This window comes from Cariama cristata, unplaced genomic scaffold, assembly GCF_000690535.1.
Source record: "Cariama cristata isolate BGI_N322 unplaced genomic scaffold, ASM69053v1 scaffold21197, whole genome shotgun sequence".
In the NCBI taxonomy this organism is placed as follows: domain Eukaryota; kingdom Metazoa; phylum Chordata; class Aves; order Cariamiformes; family Cariamidae; genus Cariama; species Cariama cristata.
In genome coordinates, this window is record NW_009628710.1 from 8549 (window position 1) to 21438 (window position 12890).

The 12890-nt window shown below is 54.6% G+C and overlaps 1 protein-coding gene across 1 annotated transcript in view; it reads left to right on the plus strand.

The window, feature by feature from the left end:
• Positions 1-12890, plus strand: part of LOC104165335 (sarcoplasmic/endoplasmic reticulum calcium ATPase 3) — a gene marked incomplete at its 5' end in the record, with an annotated part of 23686 nt that overhangs the window by 8545 nt on the left and 2251 nt on the right. Inside the window, 11 exons of the mRNA XM_009704928.1 lie at positions 253-386; positions 2787-2912; positions 4054-4272; positions 4744-5079; positions 5177-5397; positions 6164-6366; positions 6478-6563; positions 7500-7633; positions 8077-8194; positions 8861-8978; positions 10951-11023. Of these exons, the coding sequence (XP_009703230.1) occupies positions 253-386; positions 2787-2912; positions 4054-4272; positions 4744-5079; positions 5177-5397; positions 6164-6366; positions 6478-6563; positions 7500-7633; positions 8077-8194; positions 8861-8978; positions 10951-11023 (1768 nt within the window). The remainder of the gene's footprint in view (positions 1-252; positions 387-2786; positions 2913-4053; positions 4273-4743; positions 5080-5176; positions 5398-6163; positions 6367-6477; positions 6564-7499; positions 7634-8076; positions 8195-8860; positions 8979-10950; positions 11024-12890) is intronic.

Consider the following 12890-nt stretch of genomic DNA (forward strand, 5'->3'; position numbering starts at 1 on the left):
TGGGGGGGGGGGGCATCATGGCTGGGGTGGTATGGAAGACCGGTGATGCTCTTCCCTGTGCTTTGGGCCACTTTGGGGCAAAGCCAGTGGAAGTTTGTCCCTTGGGATCTCCTTCCCTGGCTTCAACTCATCCCAAGGTGATGTTGTGGGAGTCCCAGGGTGGTGCAGCGGGTGAGAGCATCCTTGGTCAGAGCAGCAGGTAGAAGATGTGCTCTGAAACTTCTGCTCCTTTTTTTCTTTTTCCTGCCCTCTAGTCCAAAAAAGTCTACGAGAAGGTGGGGGAAGCCACTGAAACAGCCCTGACATGCCTGGTGGAGAAGATGAACGTCTTCAACACTGACACCAGCAAACTCTCCAAGGTGGAGCGAGCCAACGCCTGCAATTCGGTGAGTGGGGGAAGGCCCCTGTGAGCTCCGGTGCTGGGGGACAGGAGGGAGGGTTATTTGAGCAATAACTGGTATTTGAGCAATAACCACTTGCAATGATCTAAGGGACTGATCTGCCACAGGGATGCAATTTCCTGGCTCGCAGGGGGCTGAGCTGTTTTTCGGAGCAGATAGCACAGTGGCCCTGGGGGGGACTGATGCCGGGGCCGTGGGGTCTAACCTGGGTCCACCTGGAGCTCTGGAGCGGGTAATCCCTGAGGCTCAAACCCAGCCCAGTCCCTGCTCAGCTGGGAGAGACCCCCTTGGTGCTGGCCAGAGCTCTGGCTGCAGATGAGGAGGTTTGGAGTTCTGTAGCTCCGCAGCAAATCTTTAGATGCCCGGTTTGCACTGAGCAGCCGTCCCACATAGTGTGAACCGAACCCCGTTCCCTAGAGCCATGCCTGCCTGAACGAGGCTTGCTCTTTGGAAACATCTATTTTTGATGTGAAAATATCCTATGCTGGCTATTCCCCTACTCCAGCTCTCCAGTGTCTCCCTGTCCTTCTGGTAAAAATATTCATTTCATATTCATATTCATTTCATTTTCATTCATACTTATTTGGTAAAAATATTCATATTATTTCATGTCTGGATTTACTTGGCTTTGGTATCATGCTGTTAGATCTTATAATGTCTTTGCTTGCTCCAAGGAAGGGCTCTCTGTTCTGGCATTTCTTCCCCAGATAAGTCCGAGCAGGTCGTAATACACCCTTTGACTCCTTTCTGGTAAGGGAGAGGGAATTTCCCAGCCATCCATCAGTCTGGCAGCTGCTTCGTTACGTGTGCCCATCACTGCCCTTCCACTCGGGTGCCAGGCTGGGATCGGTCACTGGTGCTTCTCTCCTTACTCTTGTCTTCGGGCAGGGACAAAAACCCCTTCCTTGGACTTTCCTGGCAGTATTTCTTCACTGCTTCTTGATTTTGCTTGCAGTGACCCTGTGCTTTGAAATCTCCGGTGGGATTTTGGGGTTCCCACAGCAGCTGGCTGCTCCCAGCTGTCCTTGTCGCTGCGCTGAGCATGCCGTGCCCGGCGGGGACAGCACTGCTTTTGTGGGCACAAAACTGCCCGCCTACGTGTGGTCACTGCACTCGTACCCTGTGCTGGGTTTGGCCTTGGAGAGCTGTGTGCTGTTTACCTGGTATAACCACGGGCAGTGCCCGCGTTTTGCATGGGCAAATCCCCTTTGTGCATCGCTCCCGCTCGCAGCTGCACTGCAGTAGGAGCATCCCTTTAACTTTGAACTTGCAAGGTTTTACCCCCAAAGGAATTTTCTTTTTCTTTGCTCCCTTGACTGATTTATTTAGAATGAAGTTGCTGGAAAAGTCCTGTGCAAAAAGCTGCTTGTGTCCCCATCGTAAGCAACACCCTCCTAGCAACAAAAAAGTTATAATCGTATAAGCAGCTGAGCCCTGCAGAGCAAGGTTGGCATCAACATCCCCACTGCCCTCTCTGGAAAATACTTGGGATCGGCCACAGATGCCCTGCTCATTAAATGGCTTTTAGGGGACAAGACGTGTCCTCCCAGGAGCCGGGCTCGGCTGCCGTGATGCCGATGTGGATGCGCAAGAGGGGGAATTGGTCTGAGGAGGTCTGGCTGCTCTCTTGCTGGGCGTTTGGCTCCTGAAGTAATTAACTCGTGGCAATAGTAGTGCCTGGTTTCGGGGGGGTTAGGGGGTGTTGGGGTGCAGGACCCTGTCTGTGGGCACTGCCTGTGCCCACGGGTCCTTGCGCTGGGGCAGCCCCTGCTCTGTCCTTGCCCTGCAAACCTGCAGGTACCATTTGAGTGAACGATTGTTACTGCTGGCAGTCCTCGGGGTAATTAGCATGTCCTCAAATGAGCCTAATTAGAGTCTTAACTGCGGAGCTGGTTAATTTGATGGGAACCAATCCAGCCTCAGGTGATGTGGGTGCTCCCACTCCCACTGACCCCTGTGGGTGCAGGAGCAGGGCAAACCCCTCCATTGTAAGGAGTGGGATGCAATGGGATGCAGTGGGATTGCTCCAGCTGCAATTTCGCGCAGCTGGAGCCCAACGTGGAGGGAAAGTCTTTATCTTAGGCTACAGCAGCGGTTTGGCATCCCGTGTGGGGTCAATAAAATAAAGGTCTGGCACAGGCTGGCAAGTGCTGTGGGCTGGGCAGCGATGGTGTAGTCAGAGGGGTTAAAATTCTCCCGAAAAATTGCATAGGGAAAGCTCCTTCTGCCTTTTGCACTGTCCCATCCCTCCTGGCTCCCGTGGTTGCCTTTCTCCTCCCATTACCGGTGCTCTGCCGCCTCGGCAGGGTTGGTAGCCAAGGCAGGGAGCACTGGCTGCTGTGTCACTGTACTGTACCCGGTCCAAAAAAAACACTGTCCCCGCAGGTGATCAAGCAGCTGATGAAGAAGGAGTGCACCCTGGAGTTCTCCCGTGACCGCAAGTCCATGTCGGTGTACTGTACGCCCACCGGCCCCGGCCACAACTCCACCGGCAGCAAGATGTTCGTCAAGGTAGGAGAAAAGTTCCTCAGCACCCTCCAGGCTCCTCCTTTTCCCTGTGCATCCCCCCAGCAGGATTTGGCCCTTATTGCAGTGGGCAGTGATGCTTTGCAGTTTGTCTCCTTTCTCAGCTGTCCAGTGCTCCGGGAGCCAGCAGGTAGACTGGTGTGGTCAGGGAGGAGGTGAGTCTTTGTGGTATTGATAGGAAAACAAAGAGGTAAAATGATTTAGAGGGAGGAAAAGGTGCTGAGTGTGCTGGTGCTGGGGCCAGGGGAGAGCTGCCCCTGTACAAAACTTGGGCACTTGCGTTTAATAAAGGCTTGGACCTTCCTGACACCAGTAACACCCAAAGGGCTGTGCCCAGCTTTCCACTGTAACCAGAAATAAAATAGTGTCTTAAAGGGCATTTTCTTCCCAAGAGAAGAGATGCGGCAGGAATTTCCCCCTGCTGACTCTGGAAGATTTGTATGTTGTTGTTCCCACTGGGAGATCTGCTGGGTGGGTGAGCTCTGTCCTCCGCATCAGGTCAGGACCCTCCGGAGCCACCGCATCTGTGGGCCTGGCAGTCCTGGGCAAGCTTTTTTAAAAGGAGTGTTAGAAAGATTGCAAATTTTATATTAAAAAGCAATGTCAGGGATGGTTCGTAAGGTCAGAAGGGGTGGGGTGAGATGCTGGGATGCTAAAGGACGTGCTTTCCTGAATCGCAAAGGCGTCGCAAGCATCCACTGAGCATCCCGCAGGCAGCGCCTTTTTTCAGTAGAGATTCACAGCCCTGATCCCCTCCAGGTCTGAGAGGGGATCTGTGGTGCTGGAGTATCTCGGGCAGACACGTAGGATTTGCAGGAGTCAGAGGGATCCCCGGCAGAGCAGATCCTGCTGCCTGGTGACCTGATGTGGGTTCATCCTTCCCGACCGCAGTCCCCATGCGCTCGGTCGGAGGCTGCCATCTAGCGCGCTGAGCCGCCGTGCCGGGATGCGTGTGCTGGAGTTTTGGGGAGATTTCCTTCTCCTTTGCCCAAACTTCGTGCCTTCCCTCCCTCCAGCACTTCCTTCAGTGCTGGCAAGAGATGCTCATGGCACTTTCTTCAGTGCTGGCAAGAGATGCTCATCCTCCAGGTTCATTCCAGCCCCTAAGCCCTCTGCTTCTCCCCAGGGCGCCCCAGAAAGCGTGATCGAGCGCTGCACCCACGTTCGTGTGGGCACCGCCAAGGTCCCGCTAACGGCCCCGGTGAGGGAGAAGATCCTGGGCAGGATCCGGGACTGGGGCATGGGCATCGACACGCTGCGCTGCCTGGCCCTGGCCACCCACGACACGCCTGTCCGCAGGGAGACCATGCAGCTGCACGACTCCGCCGCCTTCATCCACTATGAGGTACCACACCGGGGGCTTTTTTTCTCATTCCCGAAGTTTTCCCACCTACTTCCAGCTGCCCCAGCAGTATTTTCTCTCTGGTTTCTCTGTGGGCAGCAGGTAGTGCAATGGTTCAGCTCCTCCTCTGCAAGGCCTGGTGCAGAGCTGCATGCAGCGGGGCCAGTCCCAAGGCCAACAGCCCCGTCCCACTGGGCATCCGTCCCCGTGGGGTGACCGCTGAGAGGGGCCTGGGCACCACCGAGCGGGACGGGGAGGAGGGGAGTGACGTGAAAAGATGTGAGGAGCAGCAGGGAGGACAGGAGTATCCCATTGCATTGGGACTATAGGGTGCGTCCGTGGGGCTGTTGATAGGAAACCTCCTGGAAGTTCCCTCCCAGGGGAAATCCCCGTGCCCAGGGTGGTTTCACAGTGGGGAGGGAAGCGGCTGCATCCTTGGAGGTTAATCTGGATTTGGGACTGTCCCCCTGCTAGAACAACCTGACCTTCGTGGGCTGCGTGGGGATGCTGGACCCTCCCCGCAAGGAGGTCACCTCCTCCATTGAGATGTGTCGCAAGGCCGGCATCCGCGTCATCATGATCACCGGTGACAACAAGGGTACGGCGGTGGCCATCTGCCGCAGGATCGGCATCTTCTCAGAGAGCGAGGATGTGGCCGGCAAAGCCTACACGGGCCGGGAGTTCGATGAGCTGCCCCCTGAGGTGCAGCAGCAGGCGTGCCGTGATGCCCGATGCTTTGCCCGCGTGGAGCCGGCACACAAGTCCCGCATCGTCGAGTACCTCCAGTCCTTCCATGAGATCACTGCAATGGTGAGTCCCCCGGGGACGTTCCACCATCCCCCGCCCTGGTCCCCTCCTCTCCACCCAGCCCAATCTCTTGCACCTCATTAACCATGGCTTCATGCAGACAGGCGACGGCGTCAACGACGCCCCAGCCCTGAAAAAAGCAGAGATTGGCATCGCCATGGGGTCGGGCACGGCTGTCGCCAAGTCGGCTGCTGAGATGGTGCTCTCCGACGACAACTTCTCCACCATCGTGTCGGCCGTCGAGGAGGGCAGGGCCATTTACAACAACATGAAGCAGTTCATCCGCTATCTCATCTCCTCCAACGTCGGAGAGGTTGTTTGGTGAGAGCCCCCCACGCCGGGCACCACGTTGTAGGGAGCAGCAGTGGGGACACATCCCTCGGGGCAGGTGACCCGCAGTCCTGTCCATGTCCCCTGCCCCTGGCAGCATGCGGTGCCCAAAATTGTAACCCCGGGTACCAAACGGAGCAGCTATACCTTGTCTCATTCCCCAGGGACAGGGGGATTTTTCTTTTGTAGTTTTGTAATCACACCATCGTGCAGGAGCTGGTTTATTAATGCGCTGCCTATTTAAGCCCATGCCAGCATCTAAGATGGGTGCAGATACTTGTGCACAGGCTGTTGTCACCAGGTTGCGCCGATGGACTTTGCATCAGGTCCTGGGCAGCTCTCCTTGTCCCTGCCCGTCCCTCCCAGTAAATCAGCGCCATCCTCAGCAACATGGACACAGCATTGGGATCACTTGGGCGTCCTTGCCCTTGCATTTCAGCACGGGTGTTTGTGTTGGGAACGGGAACCCACATGGCCACGGTGACATCAGTGGTTGGGTTTAGACCGCAAATGGTTGAGTTTTGACTGCAAAGCAAGTTTTGATAGCAACAGGAACAAATTTTTGCTGCAAAATTCAGTCCTGGACTACAGGTTCCTGACTCAAGGGCTGCAGGTTCATCTGCAGGAGTTTGGGTGAATATTCAGTTTGGGGTATTTGGATCCAAGGTGCCTGCTCGCTCTCCCCTTGCATGACTCAGACACTCTCTGGCTGCCCAGAGCTCGTCTAATTCAGCATCTCTGGTTTTTTTCCCCGTAGCATCTTCCTGACAGCCATCCTGGGCTTGCCGGAGGCCCTCATCCCCGTGCAGCTGCTGTGGGTGAATCTGGTGACGGACGGGCTGCCGGCCACCGCGTTGGGCTTTAACCCCCCTGACCTGGACATCATGGACAAGCTGCCCCGCAACCCCAAGGAGCCCCTCATCAGTGGCTGGCTCTTCTTCCGCTACCTGGCCATCGGAGGTGAGCCCCTGCAGGTGCCGGTGGGCAGAGGATGACGATGGACATGGGGTGTCGTGGGGTAGGGGGTCCCTTGCTGGGTGCTGGGGCTAAAGGTGTCTCTCTTGGCTGCAGTGTACGTGGGCTTGGCCACAGTGGGCGCAGCGACCTGGTGGTTCCTGTACGACGCCGAGGGACCACAGGTCTCCTTCCATCAGCTGGTGAGTCAGGAGGGGAACGGGACAACGTGTTGAGCAGACAGGTGAGGGCATGGTTGAAAGGAGGTTGGGGTTGGTCTCTTCTCCCTTGTAAGTAGAGATAGGACAAGAGGAAACAGCCTCAAGTTGCGCCAGGGGAGGTTCAGGTTGGATATTAGGAAGAACTTCTTCACTGTAAGAGTCGTTAGGCATTGGAACAGGCTTCCCAGGGAGGTGGTGGACTCACCATCCCCGGAGGTGTTCAAAAAATGTTTAGATGTGGCGCTTCGAGACATGGTTTAGTGGGCATGGTGGCGTTAGGAGGATGGTTGGACTTGATGATCTTTGAAGTCTCTTCCAACCATAACGATTCTATGGATTCAGGCATTGAGGTCTTTCCTCTACCTTTCTTCTGTGGTTGTTGTAGTGTTCCCAAATTCCTGGCGGAGAAGACAGTAATCTAAAAGAAAAGCAAATTCTCTCCCTCGGGCTCATGTTTCCAGCCTTAGTTCTGCCAGCAACCAGCATGGTGGGGAAAACTTGATTCAAAAAAGCTGAAAGTAGCTCCTTACTTGATCTCACTTTGAAAGGGATTGATTTTTACATTCCTGTAGGTCTGAACAAGGTAGTGGGAAAGCAGGTGCCATCACGCCCCAATGTCACGGGCAATGGAAGATGTATTTTTGATGGAGACGCGTGTGTGCTCAAACACCTTATTAACTGCACCTGAAAATCTCTAAGCCACTATCCAGCCATAACCCTAAAGCCCCAACCACAGCAGAAGCTGGGTCATTTTAGAGAGTTTTATCAGTAGCTCTGAACTGTGGGATATTTAACAGCAACCCTAATAATCAAAGTTCATCATGTGCCCCTCAACCAGTCGACCTCTTCCTCCTCTTTCCTGCCTTTCCTACACTGCTGCTCTGCCCTGTATTTACCAGCGGTTTCCTGTGCCGACAGAGGAACTTCATGAGGTGCACTGAGGACAACCCCATCTTTGAAGGAATCGACTGTGAGATCTTTGAGTCCCGATACCCAACCACGATGGCTCTGTCTGTGCTGGTGACAATCGAAATGTGCAACGCTCTGAACAGGTAGGGTGACCGCAGGATTGCTCTGTATGCTCTATGCATGACCGATTTTGTGTAGGGTCTCTTTGGGCATCTGTTGGTGGGCTGAGGGCTTTGCTTTGAGTCAGCAGAGCCGTTCGGAGCATCCTCACAGGGGACCGTTGGGTTTGCCTTGAATAAACTCCTCCAAGGCAGCGTGCCGCAGTCAATAGCGGTGCAGGAAGGGCTGAATCCACATCCGTTAGCGGTTTGGCCCTGTTAACGACTGGTCCTAATCCAGGCATGGCTGGGTGCGTTGAGATGGGTGTCCAGATCCAATTCGCAGCAAAGCCTGAAGCTGAACAGTCTGGAGGAGAAGGGCTATAGCCTACGGCCCTGCACCTTGGAGAGGAGTGGGAACTCCCAGCTTGGGCAGGCATGGGCAGCAGGAGGTTACTGGGGCTAACGCTGTCCCCTTGCTTTTGCAGTGTCTCTGAGAACCAGTCGCTGCTGCGGATGCCACCGTGGCTCAACATCTGGCTGCTGGGGGCCATCGTCATGTCCATGGCTCTGCACTTCCTCATCCTCTACGTCAAACCCATGCCTGTGAGTGCCCTCTGCCACCTCCACCCGCAGCTCGGGGGGACTCCTGTAGGCGAGGAGATCCCTGGAGCAATCTTTGGGTCTGGAAGCTTCTGGGATGGTTGTCCCCAGCACCATGCCCTCAGGACCTGGTCCCGTGACTTGAACCAAAATGGAGACCGGGAGTCAGCCTGCCCCAGGGAGCCTTTACCTCAGTCAGAAGCTGTCCTTATAGGCAATGCAAAGGGGGGTAGGTCTCTCCAGAAGATGGTTCAGCCCCTTTTGGAGGCATCACCTCCCCTCTCAGTCTGAGGCTGGTGATGCCTCAGTTGATGCCTAAGGGTGCTTAAGACAAGCTCGCCGCTGTGCCCAGGAGGTTACGTTGTCGCTCATCCCCTCCTAAGCGCCTGTGAGCACATGAACGTACAGTCCTAGCTTGTGCCTCGCTTTCCCCGTCTGATGGAGAGGTGGAGGACATAATTTTTGACTCATCTTGGCCGAGAGCCACCTTGTGATTCTGACAGACTTTGCAGAAATCCTGCTCTTTGGGCTGTCTGGATCCCTCCCGGCTTGTACCTGGGATGACCCTCTCTCAACCTGTGCCATACAACAACCTGACCCTTTAAACAAAAAAAACCCAAAATCCCACCTCCTTCCCTGTTGACGTGTCCAATCCTTTCCACCTTGCAGCTCATCTTCCAGGTGACCCCCCTGAGCTGGCCGCAGTGGGTGGTTGTAATGAAGATCTCCCTGCCCGTTATCCTGTTGGATGAAGGACTCAAGTACCTTTCCCGCAACCACCTGGACGGTGAGCATGGCCTGCACCACCCTGGCTTATGTTTGCTCCATGGTGCTTTGCTTGGGGCTTCATGGTGGCTTCATGGACACCTCGCTCACCTCCTCTGCTCGTGTGGTGTCTGCACCTGCATCTTCATCCACCTTTGCTGTGAAAAAGGGACTTTTTCTCCTGTCCCCTTCCTTCCCGGGTGCCGTGCCCGGCAGAGCGGTTGGTACTTACATCTGCTTGAGATATTCCCGTAGGAGCTGGAGCACTAGATAAATCTGCCACATGTGTTTATCCAGCTCCTCTGGAGCCTCTGGGAACTGGATCCCTTCTCTTATAAAGCAAAACAAATCAAACACTGGTTAAGGAATCTTTCCTTTTTTCCCCTCGGGCTTCCACCCCTCTGTGTCCATCCTTATCTTGTGTTTGCTGCATCTATGTTGAGATCAAATGAGAGCTGAACACCTTAGAAACTGGTTTTAACGGGGTTGCCCTTGGCCAGCCCGTGGCACACACGGAGGAGAAGCAGCTCCTGCGATAGCGGGGCAGCGGTTCCTGTGTGCTCCTGGGCTCCCTGCTGTAAATCACAGCATGTGTTTAGGCAACCCTCCAAAGAGATGATATCATCTTTTCTTTCATTTCTTCCAAAAGATGTTGCTGTGGGTGATATCTCAGCAGCGAGTTAAACCTGCAGGTTTTCCCGGCAGCGCTGCGGGGCCACGGCTGCTGAGCGGGGGCTGTGCCTGTCTTGGGGCTGGCCCCTCTCCAGGAAAACAGATTTTGGTCATTTTTTAGGGGGGTGTTTGCCCCAGCAGTGATAGCAGGGAGGAGAAGGGCAGAGCAGGTACCGTCCTTGCCCGGGGAAGATCTGTGGCTCTGGGGGGCAGATGAACAACCTGAATGTGGGGTCTGGATCTCCTTCCACAGCATCACTTGCTCAAACCTTTGTTCAACCCTTAGGCAACCGGCGTCCTAGCAAACCCCTCCTTTTACCTTCACCCTTTAATAATGACCCAGGAAAACCGTGCAAAGCCACTCTTGCCTTTCAGGGCTGAAGGCAGGTCCCTCTAGCCCTGGCAGGGAGGGATGTGGGGCATCGTAACAGCTCTGTTTGGTTTCTCATGGAGCAGAACTGTGCAAAAAGCTGGAAATACAGGATGGGAAATTATTGCAAGAAGGAAACGATCACAAACTGGCCGCCCTCCCCATCAACGGGTCACGGGGTTGCTCACGTTGGCTTTCTTTTCTGCGGCGAGCTGGTGCATAACCACAGCGATTGCTCAGAGGAGCTGCTGCTGAGAAACAGAGGGGCAGGAGCTCCTGCTTTTACAGATAGAAATTGTTTCTAGCTTATTTTTATTTAATTGTTGCATCTCTCAACAGACTGATAGGTGCTTTGCATCACCCAGGTCTGTTTTATCGTATGATTACAAGCCTGTAGCACCAATTTTATGGCACGGCACTGGGCTGGGGCGTAGGAGAGCTGGTTAATTCCTGGCTGTTGCATCCCGTGCATGCCCTCGGTCTTGTCTTCACCATCTGTGATCTGGGGATGAGTCTGTCTTTCTCCCACACTTTGCGTTTCTCTAAAATCTCAGTGCTGTTGGAGGAAGGGCTTTTCTTCAGCTCTGCCTGCACACCTCTCGGCACCGTGGGGTTTCTGGCAGACGTACGATCCTTTCGAGTCCCATCATACCAGTTCAGAGTGTTTCCTCTTCCCTTGCCATGCTCCCGACATGCTGGGTCCTCTGAGCTGCCCTCATCCCCACGGTCACGATATTGCCGATGCTCATGGGCCATTCCGTGTCTCATCCAGCAAGGGTTTCCCATACAGCTATTCAGTCACGGCTATGGGGCAAAATCACGCTTAAATCATCACATTCGAGAGAAATAATTGAAATCCTGCATCTTCCTAATTCCTCTGGACTTTGAAAAGCAAACAAAAAAAACCTTCAAAAAGCCACTTTTAAATGTGGTATTGTGATTTTTTTACCAGGCATTCTCAGGACGGTAAGACACACGTGGAGCGAGGAGCACCAGTTGAAAACCTGCAGGACTCCAGAGCAAGGGTTGGCTTTCTCATGTGTCTCATCCCCGAATGCCGTATCCCTGTGCATCCTCCAAACTCTTGCTCATGTGTGGTAGGGACCTGCTTGGAACATGTCTGGGTGAACGTGGCTTGGAAAACCAGCTGATAACGGAGCCCGGGGACCCTGTACCCAGATAGGATCTCCTTTCCTACATTGTCCTCTATGTTTTGCTTCAAAATAAGGTGTAAAAAGCCTGTGACGCAGCTGTTTGCCTGGCAGCTTTGGCCAGGGGCCAGGCTACTGCTTGGTCTCTGCAAGGCAACACTTGAGGATGGTCTCCAGCGTGGGATGGCCAAGGGTGTTCGGTTGAGGGATGCAAAAGTGTAGCTGTGCGTTCTGCTGATTCAGGTTTTGCATGGCAAAGTTTCTCCTTTGATCAGATTTAGATAAGTCCTGTTTCCATTATGCTGGATTTTCCTTGTCCTTGAGGCAGCAGAAAGCTGAGACTCTTCAGTTTTCATGGTGGTCTCAGTGCTTTACATTCCTCTCCCCATCACCCCTGTCACTTCCAGCCTCTCATCTTGCATACTTGGCATGTATTGCTGCCTTCATCCATCTGTGGCCCCTCTGAGGTTTCTGCTGTCTCAGTTTTGGGAGGCAACGTGAGTGTGAGATGGCAAGCGAAAGTGCATGGCTGAGCTGGGTTGGCTTGGTGCGACCTGCAGATGTTCTGGTCAGGGATGTGGAGATGTTCGCCAGGGCCCTCTCAGGGGTCCATCACACAGAGCTACCAGGCTCACAAGGGCTGACCACCTGCAAGGACCTTTTGCCCTAGTATTTTTAACGTTTGCCATGCTCTATGCATTTAACTGTATCGCTCTTTCTGAGCCCCGTGGCACGCAGGAGAAAGGTTTCCAAGCATCTGTGCCAAGACCTTGCAGAAGTCTCTTTTCTGAGTGGTTCTCCGAAGGTACCAAATCCAGACAGGACACTGCGATAACTCCGGTGCTCGTGTCCCTCCGTGCACCATCGGCCCACTGCTGTGCCCACCCCACTCCCCTCCTGCCTTCCTCCACTGTCCCTGGGCCCCATCATCTTCACCATCTGGAAGCAAACCCATGGCAGGTGTCGGTGTTGCCGCCGTGGTGTTTTCACTTGTTTGCAGCACGGGAAGCAGCAGGCCCTGCCCGGGTGCTCGGGCATCACCGTTTCTCACCTGTGCCCTGGTAAAAGCAGGGGCAAGTCAAGAAGTTGATGCTTTTTGCATCACAGCTACGCAACTGCCCCGACAGCAGCAGCGTCACTGAAAATCAGAAGTTTTGATGCACAAAAATTGTCTTGGTGTCTTTTGTGGCGGATTAGCGTTTCTGCAGCCATTTGTCCTTACACCCAGCGAGGACGGCAGCCCCCGGGTGATTTTGCAGGAACTTCAAGGTGGTGACTGCACCACTGGGTACCAGTCCCCTCCCTGGCAGGCAGCACGGTGTCCCGCAGCCTCCTGCCGCCGCCGCTGATGTGCAGGCGAGATTGCACCCTTGGGTGAGCATCTCCACTGCCGAGGGAGATTTGGCCTCTTATCTACAAAGTCGGCGTCAGCTTTATGCTTTAACATCCTCGCGGAGAAGAGCAGCTGGCAGAGGTGGCTGTGCGGTGACAAGTGCGTCGTGCTCTCTGCCGGGCCTCCGCATCCCTTCAAGACAGCCCAAAATCTGCAGAGACCAAAATCTTAGTGTCCCATCGCAAAAAAACCCCTCCAGCACGTAGTGAAAAGGAACTGCTCACCCTCATCTCCCCCATGCACCTGCATCTGGGGGGTGAGGGCAGCCCCTCAAAACCCACCCGGGAGCACAGGGGCTGCCACGGCCGCCCACTTTCCCTGCGGAGGAGGCAGGCCACCCGCTCCCCA